Raw genomic sequence first — 22,531 nt, 5'->3', positions numbered from 1 at the left:
TTCTCTCAGGTTTGTTGTAATTTATTTCCGAGTTATTCTCAAGCAATGTTACAAAACATTTTAATGTCTTGATAAGAAAATAAAATTTAAATAAAAATACATTCAACAATACATCATCATAACATTAAAACTTTTACAATCCTAACAGAACTAATTACTGAATAACATCACTTTTCTAGACTAATCAAAATGAATGCAACTTTTATTATTAATCATTCTACTTGTACCTAATTAAATTCTAGAACATCTACTGTACTTTAAAACATTACAAAATGAACAGTCAAATCTTAATGGTCACAAATATTCAATGGCCTTCTGGCTTTTTTTCTCAATATTCCAGTACCAAAGCAAAAAAAAAAGTGCATATTATAAAACCCCAACATTGCATGAGTATGATACTCAATTTTTCATAAATTTTGACTTTTTTTCAAAAATTTTAACTTTGATAACAAAAGAAAATGGCTCCAAGTAAGAGAGTTTGCTATGGGGTTAATTCATATACAACAAAACCTAATTCTGACACTCAACTACATTCAACTTTGTTTAATGGCAGTTTTTGATTAATAACAATTAATCTTTACCTTGGCAAAACACATTTATTTGCATTGCTGTATTCTTCCTCAGTTTTAACTGTTGGCAAATAAAAGTCCCATTGAACACATCAAATGTGTAAAATGGAAAAGGCAAAACCAGCTGAGGTGATTAAATGATTGTGATGATGCAGATCCTAGTACTGAATCCCAGATATTCTAAAATATCTTGGTATTAAACTGAAGTCATTTTAACAAGTCACTTTAACATTTTAACAATTACATTCATTCCAAAGAAATTTCAATCCTGTCTTGCCACCTTGCTTTGATTATAGAAAGCCTTCTTACAGTACAATAAATGTGTGGTAATTTCAACACCTTACTGTTTCAAGCATTGTGGATTTCTATTCCAAGTTACATTCTTAATTAATTTGGACAAATTGTGATTGGAAAAACAAAACAAAACAAAAACTAAAAAAACACCCCACAAAACAAAAGACCCCACAGAAGATGCTTTAAAAATAAAAGTACCACATACAACTTTTATTAAAAATAATACTCCAAGGAGTACCATTGTATTTAATACTGATGAAGCAAAGTTGCCACAGTAATACCTTTGCTTCTTCCTGGTTATATACATATACTTTTTCTCAGCAGAAAACTAACTTCTTAGTCAAAGTGAGCAAAAATTAATCTTACTGAAGTCAGGAATGCCAGTTTAAAATTGTGTTAAGTGGCAAATATGAATTCATGTAACTAAAGATACAAAAATATTCACTGAAGCATTGTGTAACGACAAAACAATGTTGATCATTCAACTGATCATAACAAGCAGATACTACAAAGTATCTAAAAATAATCTGGGATAGTCCAGATATCTAAAGTGCTTTAAGTGATTATAATAGAGATTATTTATTAGATTTGTAGTCAAAAGTTGAGCTGGACGTAGTTATTACTTTTTATAAAACCAAGGAACTAAATCATACATGGGATGATGTTAATTGATCAGTACTTAACCATAATCTCTTCACACTTAAATTTTTCTATCCGTAGGCAAACCTATTTAACAAGAATGTTACTACCCTGCATTTCTTTTTTAGATAAAGGAAAAATATGTACCTTAAAAAATGCTAAAGAAAACAGATAGTGGTGTAATGTCACTCCATGTATTACTCACTCCAAATGTAAACAAGAGGTACAACGTAAGTTCCCTGATTTCTTCTTTAGTACTGAATAACACAACTAACACTGGTATCTGCTGTCCAGATTATTTGCAGCATACTGCATGGTTCTGTAGAATTTCAACTGTAGATAAATCAAGTCCTGACAACACCTAATACAAGGAAAAAATAAGTTAAATGTATCGAGTGTGAAGCTTCAGATCTTTTCCACATCGTAAGATCTTGGGATTTCTATTTTGAGATCCTTATCAGCAGGGCAGGCACTCATGGTAAACTCAGGCAAGTTTGCAGTGTATGTATTGAGATGTAATCCAACCAACAAATGCAGTGTGGATTTTCTTCCATGAAAAAGCTTATTTGTTTAAAAGTTCTTTCCAATAAGACAACAACGGCAAAACAACATTTAGATTTATTCACATCTGTTATCTCAAGAACCTGGAACTTCAAGTTCTTCAGCAAAATGAGAATAAATCTTAAAGATCGGATTTCCAAGAAGGTATTTTTCTATTAAATATTAAATAGATTGTCAACACAACTAGCGTTTATGTTCATTCTTAAATATTTTGCAAAAATGCTTATAATGAATTAAAAAAGAAAACAAACAAAAAACCAAAACACTCTAGAACACTTCCAGTTTTTTTCATCCAAGTGGGCCAGTTTGTTTTGGTTAGGAAACCTTTCCAACAATCGGATTTTCTCTGCAAAAAACCAAAATATTACATGTAAATACCTTTAAGATTAACATCTGCTTTCTAGTTCTCATCATGCAACTTTAATTTATCAAGCAAAAAAACCATTTCTACCATTAATTGTGAAATTTAGTGATTTGCAAAAACCTCATTTACTTTCACATGGGACTTCTAAATCACAGTCAATTGTTTTGAACAGCTTGGGTCAAACACTAATCTAAGCAAACCAAATCAGGGTTTGAGAGTTTTTCTTTTTTTCCTGGTCAATCAATCCTTATTGATGCATAGAAGAAATCTAAAAACGTGCTAAGTGGTGTTCCAGAGGTATAAGTCAGTATTGAAGAGAATGAAAGAATGTACTCTGGAATAACAATGTACTCCAAAGAACAGTTTTTTTACCTTCACTAAGAAATAGTATTTGTCATTGAGTATGGCAAGTGAAATACAAACAGTAAACATGCTACTTGAAAGATACGTTTCTGCAATAGTATTTTGACAGTTTCATATAATTTGATACCTCAATTATTTGAAAAAGAATATTAGAAGGCAGGTGCACTGTTATGGATAAATTTTGTGTGCACTTCAAATGTTAAGTTGCAAGGAAACAAGAGTCACTGCACCCACTTATAGGAATCTCAACAGGAACAGATGAATCTACACCAGAAGAACTCAGATTTTCAACAAATGGTAAAAAGCTGCACTACTACAAATGATGTACCTTATTTTCTCCATGTCTGTGTTGTCTAACTCTACGTTTACCTTCACTACCTCTACCCAAACAAGTCTGTTCTCACCCCATGATTTATTTTTTTCAAAATACACGTTTATCAATATCAAAGTTACATAAGATACTTACTCACTACCATATTTGGCACTAGATGATCTCTTCTTCTGGTATTTTTCATGTGATTCATTCAGCTTTTCTACTGTATCTATTATCTGCTGAAGTGTATGAAAAGTGGCTACAGAATCTTCTATGGTGAAGTTAGAATAATCATCTGGTTCTTTCTGAGGACCTTGATAGACTGCTATACTTCCACAAGCCTCTACAAAAAACCACAATCATCCCATTTAGAATTTCAACAATTAAAAAACAAATCTAACTCCCATGCAAATGCTAACTCCAACATTCTGAAATGTAAAGTTACTTTGGCTTATACATAAATTGGATTAAGATGAAAGCAGGAGGCAGTATCAATTAAACATATTTACAATTCTATAGCTTATTTTCTGCTAGCTGTTTTCGGCATCTTAAGCATCCAGCTCTCTCCTCTTCACATTAAGGTAAGTTCAGTGCTTTCTTACAGCAAAACCATGTCTAATATAATAATCACATAGTCTGGAAGGGGACAACAAAGGCAAAACAGCATCACCTACAGTCGCAGTTTAAACTATTAAAAATATTACACATGGAAATTCAAGTATAACAATGCCTGATATCTATTGTAAAGAAATGACTGAAGAGTATCAGACATCAAGGCACTTAGAAGATAAAAATGCAATCTCTTTCTCTACTTTCTATTATTTTTGGGTGAATAATTAAATTCAGTTAATTGTTCAAAATCATATTCTTGGCCTAGAAAATTAGAACTGAGTATCAGTGTAAGTCTTCTTAATTGTCATCTGAATACCTTCCAACTTCTGTAGTTTAGACCAGTTGACAGTGAAAAGTGAGTAAATTCTTTCTGTCTCTCTATCGCCATCAATCTCAATTTGAGTATCAGCAGGAACATCTCTAAAAGGTGAACAAAGACAGGTAATCAATATCAGTAATTTTTGAAAGAAAGCAGAAATGGATTCTTTTTCATTATACATAGCCTTTTAATATGTTTATCACTCATTGACAGTTTCACAAAACTTAGTATGTAGCCTATATAACTGACCCAGTTAAGGATAAATTTATTTTTAAAATAAATCACTGCATTTCTTTGTTTTCAGAAATCAACAGCTTCTAAAAAGACATTAAAGCATTTTAAGATGTTATTAATTTTTCTGATATATCCACAAAACCCAAATGATTTGTCAGAATCTACATCCAAGATTATTTAGCTGACTTTCTTAGGGCACTCCTTTAAAATATGTGAAGTCCAAATAAAAAAGTGGTTGTATAAAACAAGAGAAAGTCATTAAGGAGAGAAGACTTCCAGGCTGAACTTTCTGCAGAAAGTATTTTAATTATTTCATACAGATGATCTAGACGTGTCATATTTCTGCATTCAACCTGGCATCTGAATTAAATCTATTATTCTGCATGAAGAGATCTCAGCCACCGGATATTTGTGATTTTCATGATGAGCAGGTTACCTACACAGGGTGGCACACAAAGTAATAAGAGCAATCCAGTACTTTGTGCCTTATCTCTGTGGCAGGTCTCTGTGGCAGCCCTTGCTGAATTAGATGGGGAAAGGCTTGCTTCCCTGCTTTCAGGCTGCAGTGACTCCCGCAGCCCCTGGAGCCCTGGCCGGTTCCTGAGGCAGGACTTACGCGGTGCAGCGAGCGCAGCCCTCCGTGCTCTCCGCAGTGGCCTTGCAGCAGAGCCAGCTCCCGTTCAGGAAAGCAGAGGGGTGGTAAAAGCTCAGCCTCTTCTGGTTGCACCTCGTTACCCTGCAAAGAGCCTCTATCCACTCACTGGCTTCTACACAGTTATTTGCTTGGATATAGAGTGGCTTTTCTCCATGAAGTACCTGAAACATCTGTAGAAGAAAGACGTTATTCTGCTGAGTAAAAAAATCCAGTTATTGAGCAACTTCAAATATGTCAAAATAGATTTCAGTGCTCAGGCAATTCCACAAACTGTAATTTAAAGACAGAAAGAGACAAGGGAGAACAGCAGACTTTTCACCTCTTTCAACTACACAGAGGAGAAAAGCCCCACCAGAACAGCTCCCTGTACTCTCATCTAAGAAAGAACCCTTATAAACAAAAACAGGATGCATCTTCTGTCCTCTTCATCCACATATCTTTAAGTGTGGCTCCACATTTCACATTATGCTTCAGCAACAGAAGATTCCTGGAAGTCTCTCCTTTAGCCATCACTGGCCTTAGTGACAGCTGCTCTTTTATCACTGCCTCAGATGTTTGGACTGACGTAAGAACAGAAAAAAACTATGTGTTTCAGGGCCAGAATGAGGCCGTGAGCACAGACAATTGTCTCAGCTGATGAAGGGATTGTAGGAAGTTCTCACCAAAAGGAATAAATACAAATTTGGTAACATGCTTTGTAATAAGGCTGTGTAGCTTTAACCTTCATTCCAGAAATCTGGCAAGGGGATCACAGTTTGTTATTCCTGATCCATAAAAGAATTTTTGCTGAAGTGTTTAGTAATGGGGCTTCATTAACTCTGTAAACTAATTACAATCTTTTAATTTAAAGAACATATCAAGAATTACATATAAACTATCTTTTGACCCACATTTTTCTTGTTGAAGGAGCTCTCATCAAGTTTCTCCACTGCAAGGATGTTTTTGATTGGAATAGTGAAAATTGGTTCTTTATCTGTAAAAAATTGTAAACAGAGGAGTGAAGCAATCTTTAAGAACTGTTTTATAATCTCAGGGCACTGACATTGCAGTTCATATTCTAAAAATATGCATTTTTATTATTGAAAAAATAGGCATGGATCAGACAGAAGCCTCAAGTAATCAAGGCAAAAGTAACTGAAATAAATCATACGTATTTTAGGAAAAGAGAAAAATTATGCCTTTTTAAAAGCACAGAAAGGCTACAAACACTTAGACAATATTGAAAAATAAAAATAATTGTAAAATAAGCTTTATTTACCTTGCTGCTTGTGGTATGTGAATTCTCTACTTGTTAGACAGAACCATCGCTTCTTGAAATTCTTTTTACCAATACGAGTCCTTCCCTGAGCTCTTTTGTACATTTCTCTGTAAAGACAGAATCAAATGAAATGCACCCATTAGTCTTCAAAACCATTTCTTGACATAAGACATTATTGTTCATAATGTAAAAATCTACTTTGTTGTACATTAAAAAAAAACTACTACTTTTTCACAACAGATCCTCAAGATTACCTCCCAATATGGTGATTGCATGCAGGATTCCAAAACAGGAAAAGAGTTTGAAAAACACACAGTCCAGACCAGTGCTTGTAGCAGTAAATTTGGAGGGGATACATAACTTGTTCAGATTTAGAATTCCAAATTTTCACAAAAGGGAATAAGGTGTATCTAACTACAAGATCCTCTCTTTCCTGCCACTTTCTCCATGTAATTGTACTTGGTCTTATATGGATCAGAAAGTGAATATCAATAAAATTACACTGGACATGGCTCAACAGCAAGGGCAGACAAACTGCATTTAGTACACTTTAAGTGCACACACTGCTAACTCTTTCTTTTTTTCTGAATAACAGCTATCAATTTATTTCTATAACCAAGTGTTGATCTAGTACAATTTCCTCCTTCATTTCTATTCAGTATCTTAATAAGAAACATGTTTCTTCCTTGTTGGAAATTTGGATGCCAGTTTGATCTTTTCTTCTTATAAACCTGCTTCTCAAGTAAATTAAAATACTTTTTCCCTATGAATGTTGTTCAAATCATCACCTATTCTCAATCAACATCAAGCAAGACAGTTGATTCTTTAGGAAGAGTGACTTTCACCTCAATCATCATTCTGTCACTAAATGTTAAATATTTCAATTACAGGGCAGTTTTCTACCTGACTTTAAAGGTAGAACATTTAGTTGGCCAGGCTTATATAGAAGGTAGGATAATTCTAAGTTAATAACATTGTTTTAAAATACACTTTAACAATCCTCAGAGCATATACTGAACTATGACAGTAATGCAGTCTCCAATATGTTTTCAGCTGCTTTTAATTATTTTTTAAAGTATTTAGAAGATGAGTTATGAAAGTTTGCAGCTGTACTTTTAAAATGATTTTCTACATACTAAGAATTGTCTAAATTACAAATATAGTAATTTCTATAGTATATCAGACATTTTAATAAGCATTAATCTTAATCTGCCATTAATGAAAAAAGACTGAAATAAATTCTGTTATGGACAATAAAAATTCAAGATGTATTCACCCTTCTTTTAGATGTACTGGCTCGCTCACACCACTGGGCTCTTTACTCTCAGTAGAGGAAACATCATCCAGGAACTTAAGGAAAAAACACAGGGAATAGAAATATACAATATTCAGAAACACAAAAACCTCAAAAGCTATCAGTTTCTCCTTGAGCAGAACAGTTATTTTATGCAACAGATGAAAACATATGGCAGGGTCTTGGAACAGTGTAACAAGGGATGGCCAGAGGTCACACAAGCTTTCTTTAATGAGTTCCTAAACAGCAGACCCAATAACAATCTCTTTCAAAAAATGTACACTTTACTTTTTAAACTAAATTAGCTTAGGTTCACTATGTACAACTCTTGTGTATAGTTTTGCTATGTTATTTTTTGGTTTGGGTTTTTTTTTTATGTCTGAAACAGACCACAACTTTTCTTTTTCTCTCTAGTAGAAAGCTGAACACTAACTCAACATTTTAATAATGAAGATTAATCAGCTACACCAACAACCAAAAAAAGTACAGTTGAAAGGTACCTTTTTAACAGATTCAGTAAATTTTTCTTCTTGAAATGTTTTGAAAAACTCACACATAAATGTCTCCTTGAAACTTGACTGAAAGGAAAAGTATATTGACATAAATAAACTTTCATATGAACTTTCAATAAGCAGAATGTTTGAAATGAAAGAATTTTAACAGCCTTACAAGTTTGCTTTTGGTCAAACTTCCCCAGCTCCCCAGAGTCTGGATGGCTTTTGATATAAGAGTTAAAGTTCTAGAAGTCTGTGCATCCTAAAACAATGAAACAAAATTCAGAAGTCATTTGTTTTCACAGTTCCACATAGAACTGATTAAAAAATTAAAATGTCAAGAAAGATATATTACACAATGCAGTAAATCTAGTACATCTTCATTCCTTTTCTTTGCCCCAAAAGAAAAAAAGAAAAAGTATGAAATTACCTAGTTTATTAGCTACTGCATAGTGTTTAATATTTTAGTCATTATCACTAGAATTTAATATTAGTACTGGGGAAATATTTTTACCCATAAAACACTGGAAATCCTCAAATCCTGTAATCATTACTACACATCTAAACAAACCTCTGAACAATAAACAAAATGAACTGCTGCAGGGCAAATGGGCCAAGTGTACACAAAAAAAGTGAAATTTAAAACTCTGTCTTTAATGCTTTTACTTGATTTGTCTGCTACCGCACCAATTGCATTTTAATGCTGCAGAATTATAAACACTGCCTCCAAAAGTGGCCTTGCTTCCCTTTTACATGTTTAATGCTCAAGTGTTAAAATTCTGTAATTTTTTTTACTCTAAAAACTGGATAATGTCAAAACAATGAATTTTAGTAAGTGTATCTTTTGAAGGCACAACACACCTAAGTAAATAAAATAAGGTAACAATGATAACCTCTGGAGAAGCAGATTTCATACCTTTTCTGTATTTAATGTGAAAAATAATACAGGTTTTTAATCGTAATATTCCTGTCTTTGAAATTGTTTTGTACTGTAGCTACTTGCAAATGAAAACAGAAAATTTGTCAACCCATTGCAATTAGTGGAGCCGTGGATAAATACACAAACCAGTTACTGGATAATGCCACAACCTCTGCTTAAGACCCACATGGTAATACATGTCTGGATGTTTAACTTCCTTGGTGTAAGGAACCAAGGCAGTTTGGGCCTATACCTTAAAGGACCCTCAGTCATGTTGCTATTTCACCCTAGAAGCACATTCCCAAAAAAAGCACAGCATCTTTAATATTGAAAGCTCATTTGAGAACACACCCCATAAAGACCGAAATATCTGATGCTTAAAGAATTGCAAATATCTTGTTTTTTGGAAACTGAACATAGAGACATTTAGTCATCTTATTTCCCAGTTACTGAAAGCAAGTCATGCCTTCCCAAACCAACAGATCTGACAGAATGAATAAAACAGAACAAAGCTTCACAAGACTTACTGGATGGTGAGGTCGTAAATGAAAAGTATGAGGTGAGACTACGGCTACAGCAAAGAAACGAAGAAACACAAAGCTGCTCACTGCAGAATACTGTACATGAGGGTCATCTGCAGAGAAAAACCATGAAATGTAACATGCACTGAACTTAACAGGAAATCATGAAGACAGTTAACATAAAAATCCATAAGAAGATAACATAAGAGGAGATGTTCATATTTTAAAATAGAATAGAAAAATCAATGAAGTGCATGAAATGAGAAAGGTGGTCATGGTAAGAAGTGTTCTCCTTATAGTGGAGTGTTTACTGCTTATTTGTCTGAAAAGGAGTTCTATTCCCAAACTGGCTTATCAGCTCCACTGGGAGAAACAAATGAGATGACTGCAAGCATTTATGTAAACAGTTGATTAGGTCTGGCTGCATGCTGCACCCAGAGATAAAACACTGCAAGCAGCTGCCTCTAAACTCTGGGGCTATTGCATTTATTCACCTGGAAAGCTACTCACTGATAATTCAAATACATTAATGCTGCATGACAAATACAGTCAACACATAGGAACAAATATAATTGCAATTCTGAGTTGCATCACAAGCCCACAATGCTGTTATATAATTCTGATTATGTAAATGAGAATTTTCTCATTAAATATTCTGGGTATATTTACTTTTATACTGGGAAATATAGTGAGATCACATTCTTACTCTAATGACCATTACAATCTGATCTGGTAAGTCAGCTTTTCTGAAAGGACTGTCTAAACCAGAGCAATTTATGGCTCAGTTTCAGTAATAAACATGAATCAGTGAGATGTTCCACATTATGAGGAGCATATTCTTCACCTGTAGCTTATTACAGAACATTTCAGATTTTAATTGACTGAAGTATGAGTATTTCAGACTCACTACATTACTCCAACATTAAAAGCATTCTGAAAGAATAAAGCTATTCTAATACAGATCACATTTACAAACCCATCAAATAATTTTTATTATCCACCCTCCTCAAAACTACCCATAACTAGTTTAGCTGTAGCAGTACTAAAGCTAACTTCATAGAAAATGTGAATGTGCTGGTCATCGCTAACAGAATGACAGTTCACGTAAAGATGCTAAAAATGCTAAATTGATTTTCAAGTTCACATCTTGCTTCTTTAAAAGCAATAAACAGAATATATCTTAAAGATTTTAAGTATCTTTCAAATAAATAGCTTCCTGTATTGTTTGTGCTTTTCTTTCTATTAAGTTGTACTTTTTTTGCTGACTCCTCATTTGCAGGTGTCCTGCAGTTTCTGACTTGCTATATTTTTGTATCAGAAAACAAAAAATGTCTCTTGACTGACCACAAAGTTTCACTATAACTTACAGCCTGACAGAAAACCAAATGCCTGTCAAAGTTCAGGGCACAGCTTTGGACAAGACAAGAATTTTAACAATCCCCATAAGGTATCTGCAGAAGTTTTCAGTCTGAACACCGCTTTCAGAAGGTTTTAGAGAACACTTACTTGGAAATCTTTTGGCAGCCAGATGCCTCAAAGAATAAAAAACATCACACATTAGTGTAGGACAACTGATACTTGACCGCACTATTTCACGGAACACTTTGTCCACGTAATAGCGGAGGTTTTCCTGCAATTATGAAAAAAGATATTTTTTCAGACCATGAACATTCATATTTTTCCTTTTCTTTTCCCTGGGCACAAACATAAGACTGTCTGACTATTCAATACTGAATTCTAGTACAGTGCATATTTTAAAAGCCTCATGTTTATATGGCATTTCTACTGTTAAAAGGTAGTTTAATGATATTTACTTAAAGTATCTAAACACTGTCTTAACAACCTAAACTACCTATCAATTCCTGGTTTTGTCATATGATAACATAGAAGGAACACTTCCCATGTATATCAAGTGAACGTTAACTTTATTGCAGCAACTATTGCCTTAAACATCAGCATACTCTGGTAAGAGGGAAGCAGCCAGCAAAACCTCAATGAAAAATGCTACAGCAGTTCTAATTAGGTACATCATCTAGATGCTGAGTACAGGACATCAGGAATCAAAACACCAAAAAAACTGATAAGAATGACATCTTTAGTTTCTTCTCTCCGTCTCATTTTCCACTGGACTTTTCCATTGCTGTCTTCATAAATAAGAGTAAGAAAATACAGCTTTTTCTTTCTTTACTCTGTAAACAGTTATATTGCTACTATGAGTTACTAATTTTCCATTATAAAGAGCTGCTTTTAATAATGCTTCTTTCAGATTTTGAGACCAGTTGGAAAACTCACCATATTAATTTCCACATTATCCCCCTCTTTTAATTTGATGGGATCTATTTCACAGGGTTTAGGAGACTCACATATCTGAAACAAACAAAACTATAGGAGTTCAATTTTCAGACAAAGTATGGAAATGCACCCATTAAAAAACAGATCCTTATATTTAGGAATAAAATTCTAAATGGGTCCTAACCATCTTTAACAATATGCAATGATCATCCTCATTTTTGTTTGTGCATTTTCAAATGGACTGATTACATAAAGCATTGCATGGGCAAATTCTGCAATGTGTTAGAGGCTGCAACCACTTTCATTAACTGTTTATTTTGAAGCATCTGGAACATAAATAACAAAACACAGTTCCTCCCACTAAACTTAAGCAATTATTGCTCAATTAATTTTTCCTCTAGGATTCCCCTACATGAGTGATTCCTATCACACAGCTGAAACAAGAATGACTAGCCAACAGAGAAGGATACCACAGAGGGGCTGAGTTTCCCCAAAGAAGTTTCAGTAGGGTAACATACCTCATCAATAACAGGTTTCAGAGTAACCTTTAGGTAGTGCTTCCCCACTATTTTCATCATTTCATCTACACACCGAGTTGCTAATGAGTTGCCTCTGAAGATTGTGTTTGCTTCTCTGTAAGAAAATAAATTATTTTGTTTGAACAGGGAAACAACAAGTTGAGTTACAAAATTCAATTTATACTCTATCTTGCTATTAAATAATTATTTTTAAAAGTATTTGTAATACAGTTTAATCAGGAATTCCAGAACACATATACCAAGCTTCTAATGGAACCCAGTAACAAAAGGAGTATGAACAAGTACATTATTACAGCAATTACCAAACCCAGGAATATAAATAAAACCATAAGAAAAAGCCTATGAAATTTTCTACAATTAAAAGTTATAGTGCAGTGTGGAGCATGAGAAAGAACAACTGGAGAAAATTCCAAAATAATGAAAATTGTATCTCAGCAATATACAATCCCTCCTTCAGTAGTCATGGTGAAAATATCTGGAGCTACAGCACACTGCTACACTACACCACTAAACCCAGACACTTAAAGCAAAACATAATTTAATCCAATGTTATATTTTTATTCATTATAGCTGTTGAAGAAAACTGACAGCCAGCTGTGCAAAGTGTATCCTTCTAATCTGAGAGATTTAGTTTAAACTGCCTTTGTTACAGTTCAATTACAATGGAATGTGTGTATTAAAATGCAGTTTAGAAAATGATTTTCTATGAGTCACCTCCTTCTACACAGTTACACCGTCTCACATTATTGAAATCAAGACTAAGTGCCTTGAAATGAACTGTCCTGTGGTGACAAAATCCCTCCCACACCTCCACTGCACATGACCTGGCAGTGCAATGGTTACTACTCATATCTGCTTTATTTCTCTCCTGACCAGAGAGCTGCAAATTCACAGACCATATGCTGCTACTTGGAAAAACTCCTGTGCTTCCAGCTTGCAAAGCATGCAGGCCACATTCTTAATTACATGGTATCTTTGCAGAAAAAGAGCAGCCCTCATTTAAGACACATGTTAAAGGAAACAGGGTAAGATTTTCAACAATTTAAAGATGTTCCATCTGAGTTTCTAAGTTTTGATCTAACGCACAGAAAAATTTGAAGAGTGGCCAAATAAAGACATTTGCAATAAAAACTATGCACTCTAAGAAATACTATGTACTCTATGTACAAAGTTATACCAAACTGCCCAGCACCCTTAACACTGACTCCCAGCTTCAAAGTGATTTTAATGAACGCTTTTTAAAATGAACATTAAAACATTAATACATTTAGTCAGTTTTACATGAGAGAAAGAAACCAAAGGGTTTACTTATCAGTGCTGTATCATGAAGGCTGTGAAACTCCAAGATTAATTTTAGAAAGCATGCCATCAATAAACATGAAATACATACTGGGTGTCCTTCAGATCCAGTTCTGCCACTGCTGCAACAAAGGGAACCAGCTTATGGTGGTGCAGTAAGAGCCGTACCAGAGGCAGCACAGCATCATACTTGTCTCTACACACTTCACTCAGAATGTAGGCAGCAGATGCAGAAATAGGCTGTGAGAAAGCAGAATATGAAATCTGAGTAAAGTAGTTAAATGTTCTTTGTGTATTTGAAAAATTACAGATCAAATCTAATGAAACTATGGACAGTTTGTTAACAGAAAATTTCAATATTTTCTGTGTAACATGGCAATTAAACTTCCATTAATTTAAATTGAGCTTCCATTACAGAGTTACTTAATTTCTATCTACTCTATAAATACATTTAAGAACGGAATTCAGTAGCTACTCATCCTACTCATTCTCCCTAAAGGGGTTACACTATGGCTTTGTCACAAACCCAAGTTAGAGGCAGAACGCAACTGTTTTACTATGTCGTGTATCTTTAAAGGACTGTGTCTTTATAAAACTACAGTACTACAACTTTATTTTAAAGTTCTCACCCATCTAAAGTGTTAGTTGCCACTGTACAGTTGGAATTTCAATACAAAACCTAAATTATTTCAGTAGAACAGACCATTGCTGACTGCTGCTACCTATATACTCAGCTATCCCTGAATTCCAGCAAAGCAGTATTTGAATATGGGTCAGCAAATACTTTAGTCACATCTGCCTCCTTTATCCTTCTTCTCCTCTGCCAGTACTTCACTAACATGAAAAGCTGTAAAAGACCTAAGAATATAAATTCTGGTTACTACGATTTGATTCCTGTCCCAGTGTTATGCAAACACTCTACCACACTTCCCTCTTTCTCACCAGGTCCTGGTGAGAAATCCAGTCATGCTGATTAACATCCTGGGGAAGGCAGAAACAATTCAGAAGTAGAATTTGAAATAAATTCTAAAGTAGATATTTTTTGTTAATTATCTGCCCTTCAGTGCCAATAATGAATCAGTGTCCCTGGAAAGCCTCTAAATCCAAGAAGCCAATAGAGGTCAATGGAAAAATACAATATTGAAAAGAGCAACCAATAACAAGAAAGTATTTTATCTACTTCGGGTACATAGCACAGGTTATTTTTCTATCTCCACTGGTTCTTCTAAAATAAGAAGAAAATCCTGGTACTTTGGAACAGAAGTAAGAGCTCTAGAAGCTGTTCATTTGGGTGTGACAAAAGTAATTACCACAAAGAAACAAAACCAATTATCTAGATACGAGTAATTCATATTGTCTCACAACTGCATAATCTATCTTTAGTTTTCACTTCAATGAAATTTTCAACAAAAATACCTGAACGTCTGAAGATTTTAGTAGCAAGTTCCTTAGAGAAGTATAGTACTCAGATGGAAGTACACAGTCTTCAGTGTAACAGATATTTAATCTAAGTGATCCCAAATCATCAGTTTTAGAAGACTTGTTTCCATTTTCTCTTGGCTGAAGTAAGTACCTGTAAGCAACAGGACAATTATAAAAAATACTAGATACCTATTTCATTCATTTGACTAATTCCATAATAAAGCAAAGTATCACATTTAACTATTCCAGTATACATGCATTGTATCTGAAAACTGGCAAAAAACTCATAAAAAAACATCCCTGAAACACAAAAGTAAAAACATGAGCAACATTTAATTAATCTGTAACACATAACGGAATTTATATTTATTTTTTTCACATCTTTGCAAACAGTAGAATAGGATCTACTTTTTGTAAGTTAACAGGGAATAGCAGGAATACTTTGAGATTACACTGGGCCATCTCATTTTACATCTAGCTTATACTTAGTGTGTTGGACACTGCAGGTGAAACAGGTAATGTGAAGAATTTAAATTGTCTTGTCTGACACCAAAAAAAGCACATAATATTAACAGGCTCCACTCTTGAGAAACAAGATATAGGGAAAAGGCAGATTTTTTTCTACTCTTAATACAAAATACATTGAACAATTCATTGGCTGCAGTTTCACTGCATTCCAATAGGAGGTGCAGCCCTGCAAAAAAAGTTAACAACTTTTAAGTGGTGTCACAGTAGTTTTAACACGCACCCCAAGAAACTGAAACCCCATCTCCAAATATTCTTTTACAATCATGTATATTTGGACCTCTACAAGCAGGAGATCAGACTTTTCTTCATAATCAGATGCAGTGCCCATGAAGGCATGCTAGCATAAAATAAAACTGATTTACCAGGACAACCTCTCCTTAAAAGCATTACTCTTAGGCTTATTTTCCAAATATTTAGTAGTACATATAATTTCTCTGCTGTACTTCAGCTGCATTCGAAACCATATTACACAAATTACCAATAGTATTAAAGATTTGTTATTTTTAATCACAGAACTATTTTTGATAAGCAGATCATACTTGGATATGAGGATGTTTAATGCAAGGTGTGCCTACAAAGCATATTAGCAGACACACTCAAGAGAATTAGACATGAGCTAGGGTTCAAAAAGCTACACAGAGAGCACACTGCTGATGAGCCCATGCTGATACAATCTTTCTCTCTGCAGGCTGTTAACAAATGCCTGTTTTTATGTTAATATGGTCCTACAGCTGTTGATGAGACACTGGCAGAACAAGCCCGTGCAAAAAACCATAAACTCCAAAACAAACACCTACAGGATCACATTCAAGCACCAGAAGTCTGAATTCAACATCCAAGACACTTGGAGCCCGAGGTGGGTACATGGAGCAGAGCCATAATGGTTCCTGGCCAAGACCTTTGTTACATTTAGTTCCTATTTACACATGTCCTTCCCATGTGTTTTCTGTGTGGATATGAAAGCACTTACTCCATGTTTTTCTCTGTACTGAAAGGTTAACTAAAAGTAGAGTATTTTTCACACTTGGAGGCATTCAAATCCCTTTTTCAGCACTCATCCCTTCCTGCTGCTAAGCATTTGGGACAGTAAAGGAGCTAGAGATGGGCTCCTGCTTCCAAAAACATCAGAAAGGAGGGTGCTGAGATGTCCCATGCAGAAGTGTTTCTTTCCTGAACTCCCTTCATACTTAGCCTTCCAGCTCCTGTGCCTGCTCCCCTGATATGATGTTGGGTTGGTTCTAGAGGATACTTCCAGAGTCTCCCCAAAGAAGAAAAAAAAAGCCATACTAAATGATCAAATAAACCCTTCATTCTGTAAGTCTGACTTAGGAATTTAATTACAAGTGATGCAATTCTGAGAAGCGCCAGGTTTTCTGGGTAGGCTGAAGAGCACTCAGAGATCACTGAAATCCAGCAAAAGACAGTTACAGTCCATCTTGCCTTCGCTCTCCACACTTCCCCTTCAAACACCACTATTCTGTGACTATGTGCAGACATGGGGAAGAGCAGAGCTAAATGTATCTGCTGACAAGGTATTAATTTATTGAGCAGGGAAACTCTAGAAACATGTTTCCCCTAGATTAGAACAGGAAGACACAGTTTAATGAATAGGCAGAATAAAACATATCCTTTGCCAAAAACAACCATGCAAGACAAGCAAATTCACTTCCGAATCACCATTTCTCACCATGCTTGAAAGGAATCATTTCTTAACACCTTCACAGGAACTTTAATTTCTCCTAGAAAGACGTCTTGTACCAGATTCCCATTATTCCATAGGTCAACCCTGAAAACAGGAACACTGCTTAATTTTCTTTTCTCCCAGAGAGAAATAAGCAAGTTTACAGTAACTGCCTTACAGCACTAATCCACATGCATGCAGGCAGCAAATGTTAGAAATCTCACTCCATTCTAAATAAATCAAGAAGACTCAAACAAGTGTCTTATTAATCCATAAAGAACAGATAAAGAAACAAACAGTGAAAGTTAAGACTTGCAGATTTCACATCAGTAAATAAAAGTGATACTGGCACAATGTATGGGTTCTGTGTAGTCTCCACCCCCAAAACTGTGCACATTTCTTCTCAGGTAATTCAAGTGAACTTTTTCACCAGTATCTTTAAATATCTACCTAACTGCTAGAACCTGGGACACTGCAATGCCACACCAACACATGCGCTTGTTTCTTCAAGCAGCAGCTCGTACAACCTCAAACGGGATCCGGCTCCAGACATGCACCCTGGGTTTGTTCTATTACTTCTTACCTCTCTGACATTTCTGACAGACAGCAGTTGTTAAGAACAAAAAAACAAAAACAAAAACAAAAACAAAAGACAACTAGATTTGTTGGGGCATGACTATTTTTCTAAATATATTTGCATCTACAACGAAATATACAGTTCTAATTAATGAAGCTAATAGTTAAAAACACACCTACCAAGTTAGTTCTATAATGGCTATTTGGATTAACTGCTAAATTTTTCTTCTGATGCCTCTTAGGAAACATATGCTGGCCTTGAAGACTTTTTGTCATTCAGCAAATTTGGTGCATGTATGTGCAGGAGCACAAGAAAAAAAAACAACTGAGTACAGGGTTCTCTGCAGTTCTAACTACATTGCATAAATACAGAAAGACCTGCTCTAAGGGTAAAGTAGTAGAAAAGGAAAACATACTTTGAGTATTTGCATTTGCAAGGAAAGATGAAAGAATGTCCCTCTAAAAAGCAAAGTGAAATTGTAAGAATCTCATAAAAGAGGCTTTCTCCTCTTTTTTTATGAAACCAGCCAACTATATTTGAGACCATAGACTAGGATCAGGTATACTGTTATCTTCAGTACAAATTCTATTACCAATATTCTGCCCAAAATAATATAATTTGATAGAAGGTACTCGTAGGCACAGGAAGTAAGTTTAGGCTGCTAGATACACTCAACCACTACTTACTTTAAAAAAACCCCTCATCTTCAGTAAGAAATACAAGTAAAAAAAAAAAAAGAAAAATTTGCTAGGTCATCTTTTCTACAAGTCTGATCAGTAATTCTATGGAGCTACACTAAGATAAAACAGATATTTATCATCTGGATGATAAAATATTATGATTTATTAATGATTCTATGTAATCACTTTCTAATCTACATAACTTACCTGACTTCTAGTTTCTCAATATCTTCTTCTTCCACCTGAAACTGGGACTTTTTGGTGTAACTGCTGGACCTGGTTACCTGCAAGTAAATTCCTCCTATTAACACATTTTTTGTATTATGGATATCAAAAATCAAAGAAAGCCCACCCTGCTCTCTAGCATAAATAAATAGCTACTGTTCCTTATACAAAGGAAAAAGGTCAGTTGACCAAACAAAATGCCTTTTTCCAGAAAGCAGGAGAAAAATGGGTCAAGAAGGGTTCATGGTAAAACCTACTGAAGGCTGATAAATGAGGGAATTACAGTATAGATCTATTAGAAAAAACAACAAGTAGTACAACACGAAACTGGCAACAATTTATTTTGTTTAAGTATAAGCGCTATGAACGCATTGAAGTAATTTCTGAAATGTTTAAAGAAACAACAAATAGGAAGCCCACTCTTCTTTCCCTAGTTACAGCACAATTGACACCTCTCATCTACATTTTTCTCATTTCTTGATGGACTGCATTCTCAATTTAACTCCAATAAATCATAAGTCAAAAAGTTACCAGAGTGGTTTGGATCACATTTTTATCCTAACTTCCTAAGAAATCCCACTCAGTATTCTTAAGCAGGTCAACTGAGACACACACATGCATTGAAACTGTGCATAGGTATGAAACAATGTCTCACTCGAGTCCCAGCAGGATTTATAAAAAACCAGTAAATTATAATACATTTGAGGCACATGCAATAGTTGTACTCCTTCCAACTCTCAATACAGCATGCTTTAACACTGACACAAATCAGACGAAAATTTAAACTCATAGTTTCTTTATTGTCAGATAACTCATGCAGAATTGAAATCAACTAAATAACAACAAAGTTAAGTTTTTTAAATTAAATAATTTTTTGGGGTATAATCACTATATTAATTTAGTAAATAAACAAGTTGTTTGGGTTTTTTAGGTCAAGCTTGAAAATATTTAAATAGAAGTCCATGGGATACGTTAAAGTTATTTCAGAATTCTAGATGGCAACAGACGATATATAAAGTGATTCAAGATAGGGAATTACCTACATATATGTGCTTGTGAGAAAGTAATTTCTCACAGAGCAATTGGAGGGGAATGCGACAGTCAGACAGAAATTTCACAATGTCATCCACTTACATTTGCAAGGCCAGTTAAAGCTCTTCAATTTGCCTGAAGAGAGCTTTCTGCATTAGGTACTGCTATGCAGCTTGCTTAAAAATATCTGAAGGGTTGCATAAAATAGATAAACAGGAAGAACAGCACACAGTTACCTCAAAATAAAATGTTTCGTTAAACTGCGGATTGCTTGTTTTCTTCTTAACTTTGGTCTTCTTTTGGTCATTCCTGTTCCAATGTGGTAAAATTTTTACCATAGACAACTTAAACACACAATTATAAAGACATTCTACTGTCAAGAAGGACCCATGCATTTAAGTTAAAATATTTTTTGCTATTCTACAATTCACTTCAATCAGTGAGGAAAATCTTAGAATTAGTTCATCTTCACAATACAGTTTAAAGAGCTAAAATTTTAAATGCTGTATCTAGCTAACTGTGTATCTATCCAATTCAAAGGTTGTATTTAATTTCACAAACAGGTTAAACTTACACATATAAATTAAAATATATTAACAATTTCTAATGCATTTAAATTTCTTTACCACTGCCTGAAAGTAATGACCACACTTTTCCTCATCTCGTCCAACTGCACTTTCTGTTTTTCCCACCCTCTTTTGCTGATGAGCTACCCACTGCTTCTTTACAGACAGAAGCTTATAGCCAAGACAGTGAAGGTTTTCTTTGAAAGCAACTGCTGCTCATGTTAGATATGAAGCAGCACAGGGTTGAACAAAACAACTGTCCCCACTTCCATGTGGGTTGGTTTTGGTAATTTTTTAATTTCACAAGTTTTATAAAGGAATACAGTTTTATTTATTTATTTATGTAGCAAAGGGCTGTAGTAGTATAAAATGGCTTTCCAAATGAAAGAAATATAAAATATGTGAGAAAAACAGACAAGGAAGAAGAAAAACTGGCCTAAGTATCAACTACCTATTTTCAGGCACTGGATATATAGTAAGTTATAGTACTTGAGTCACACATGCATAAGATTGGAAAATCTTAACCAGGAATTCCTGTCAGATTTGCACAGATATTCCCATACTAACAGGGTAAATATTTGGTAGGACCAACATTCTCCCACTTCCATCCATATCACAGGACTCAAACAGAAAATGTATGTCAATTTACCTTCTTTGCCATTCAGCCCCATGTTTCCTAAGTAAAATGGGTGAGCCTCCCTACTCTTCTTAGTAAAAACCCAAACAAAGAAAACAAAAAAAAAACCCCAAGCCAAACCTAAAAAAATATGATAATTTATTACCAAAGAGAAAAAAAAAAAAAGCTCGATGCAGAGCTTACTCAGGGATAATCTTTCCAAAGCCTTTAAGCCAAGCACAGCTGATACAACACATCCTGGCACTATGCTCACTAAGGCAATTCCTCAGCACCGGAGAAAGGAAAGGGTCTGATGTGGCAAAAAAAGAAGCAACTGAAACTTATCCTCCTTATTGGGCAGGGACATAGCAAATGTGTGGGATGGGGGATTTTTCTTAAACTAAAAAACCCAGCAGTTACTGAGGATTACTGATCCCAAACAGGGAGATAGTTGAACTGTGTGGACTTTGAACACAGCATCCTGAAGGTGTTCCAGAACCTCTCCTCTCTCATCTCCTCCCAATTACTACACATTCGCTGCAAAGAAACCCACACTTTAAGAAAAACAAAGAAGAGAGGAAGGTGAGTAAGCAACTGACTCTATCACAACATACAGGAATTTCACATAAATTAACAGGAAGTACTAGGCAGAAATCCAATACAAAATGTAAGAAAGAACTGAGTCGTAAGTGACTCTTGACTAGTGCAGACAATTCAGACAGACCAAACACCATCCCAGGCTTGAGCATATGGCAGGGAAGGGAGAGAACAGTATCCATGGAGATTTGATGTACGTGTGAGAGCACAGAAGAAGATTTTGCATAAAACCTATCACTTTCTTTTCCAATTCAACATCACAGCATTTTTAGATTTATTAATTTTATACTAAAATGTTACCTGGAAGGCCCCACAAGAGAGACTGTTGCATAAGGATCACAATTCTGTCCGTTTATAAGAGGCAACCCATGGCACTCCTTTATGCTACAAGGAAAAGGCAAACGATAGATCAGTGAAGCAATTATTTGGCTTTAAAAAATAAAATCCAAACAATGCTTTCTTTTTGAAAACTTTTTATGTCCTGCTGTATTACACACAGATATAACTATACACTGATCCAACACATTGCATGTACTTGAAGAAGATCTCCAGATAACAGAAAATAATACTCAAGTATACAGTCAGACTCGGGGGGCTCTCTGAGAACAAAACTCTTGGAATGGCTTTGATAAAGAAATTCCAGTATCACACATGAATGACAAAATCCTAAGTAAAAGAACTGCTATATGTTAGGAAAAATTGCAGATTTCATTAACTTAAATTTGATTTCTCAAGGCCCACGAAAATCTATCTGGCCTCAACCAATGGCAGCAACTATATCTGGAAGGCATTAAAATTGACTGAAATATTTAATTTTGGATAAATTACATTCTGAGTTATGCTAAGAAATGCAAAGTCAAATCCTGAAATTATATCTAAAATTAAACATCTAAAACTATTATAGTATATAGTTCCAGCTCTATCTTTGAAATAGTGCCTAAGGTTTTTTTTTTTTTTTCACAGTAGTCCATATTCAGGGTTAAATGGCCCTTTTAAAAATACTGTTTTCTTCCATAATTCAGAGTAAGTGGTAAACTGGTGTTTAACAGTTACACAGGCACAGTGTCC

At 34.7% G+C, this 22,531-nt stretch overlaps 1 protein-coding gene across 2 annotated transcripts in view; it reads right to left on the bottom strand.

Moving 5' to 3' along the window:
* The window catches only part of RASA2 (RAS p21 protein activator 2), a 45,476-nt gene continuing 22,945 nt past the window's right edge, over positions 1-22,531 (bottom strand). The window contains exons 6-24 of one of the 2 annotated variants that reach the window (XM_021536952.2): positions 21,764-21,847; positions 19,921-19,993; positions 18,635-18,711; positions 17,177-17,275; positions 14,956-15,112; positions 13,631-13,779; positions 12,220-12,334; positions 11,702-11,776; positions 10,916-11,039; positions 9,416-9,522; positions 8,145-8,231; positions 7,976-8,053; positions 7,458-7,531; positions 6,182-6,288; positions 5,814-5,896; positions 4,885-5,093; positions 4,032-4,135; positions 3,257-3,446; positions 1-2,409 (exon numbers count right to left, since the gene is read on the bottom strand). In XM_021536952.2, coding sequence (XP_021392627.1) covers positions 2,379-2,409; positions 3,257-3,446; positions 4,032-4,135; positions 4,885-5,093; positions 5,814-5,896; positions 6,182-6,288; positions 7,458-7,531; positions 7,976-8,053; positions 8,145-8,231; positions 9,416-9,522; positions 10,916-11,039; positions 11,702-11,776; positions 12,220-12,334; positions 13,631-13,779; positions 14,956-15,112; positions 17,177-17,275; positions 18,635-18,711; positions 19,921-19,993; positions 21,764-21,847 — 2,023 coding nt within the window. In that variant the 3' untranslated portion in view covers positions 1-2,378. Of the gene's footprint in view, positions 2,410-3,256; positions 3,447-4,031; positions 4,136-4,884; positions 5,094-5,813; positions 5,897-6,181; positions 6,289-7,457; positions 7,532-7,975; positions 8,054-8,144; positions 8,232-9,415; positions 9,523-10,915; positions 11,040-11,701; positions 11,777-12,219; positions 12,335-13,630; positions 13,780-14,955; positions 15,113-17,176; positions 17,276-17,753; positions 17,767-18,634; positions 19,840-19,920; positions 19,994-21,763; positions 21,848-22,531 lie in introns of those variants that run through there. The other variant, XM_077785656.1, reaches the window with a different exon arrangement.

The sequence above is a fragment of the Lonchura striata genome, chromosome 10, assembly GCF_046129695.1.
Source record: "Lonchura striata isolate bLonStr1 chromosome 10, bLonStr1.mat, whole genome shotgun sequence".
Classification (NCBI taxonomy): Eukaryota; Metazoa; Chordata; class Aves; order Passeriformes; family Estrildidae; genus Lonchura; species Lonchura striata.
Note: the sequence above shows the minus strand (reverse complement) of the source record. Positions and strands in the feature narration are given on the sequence as shown.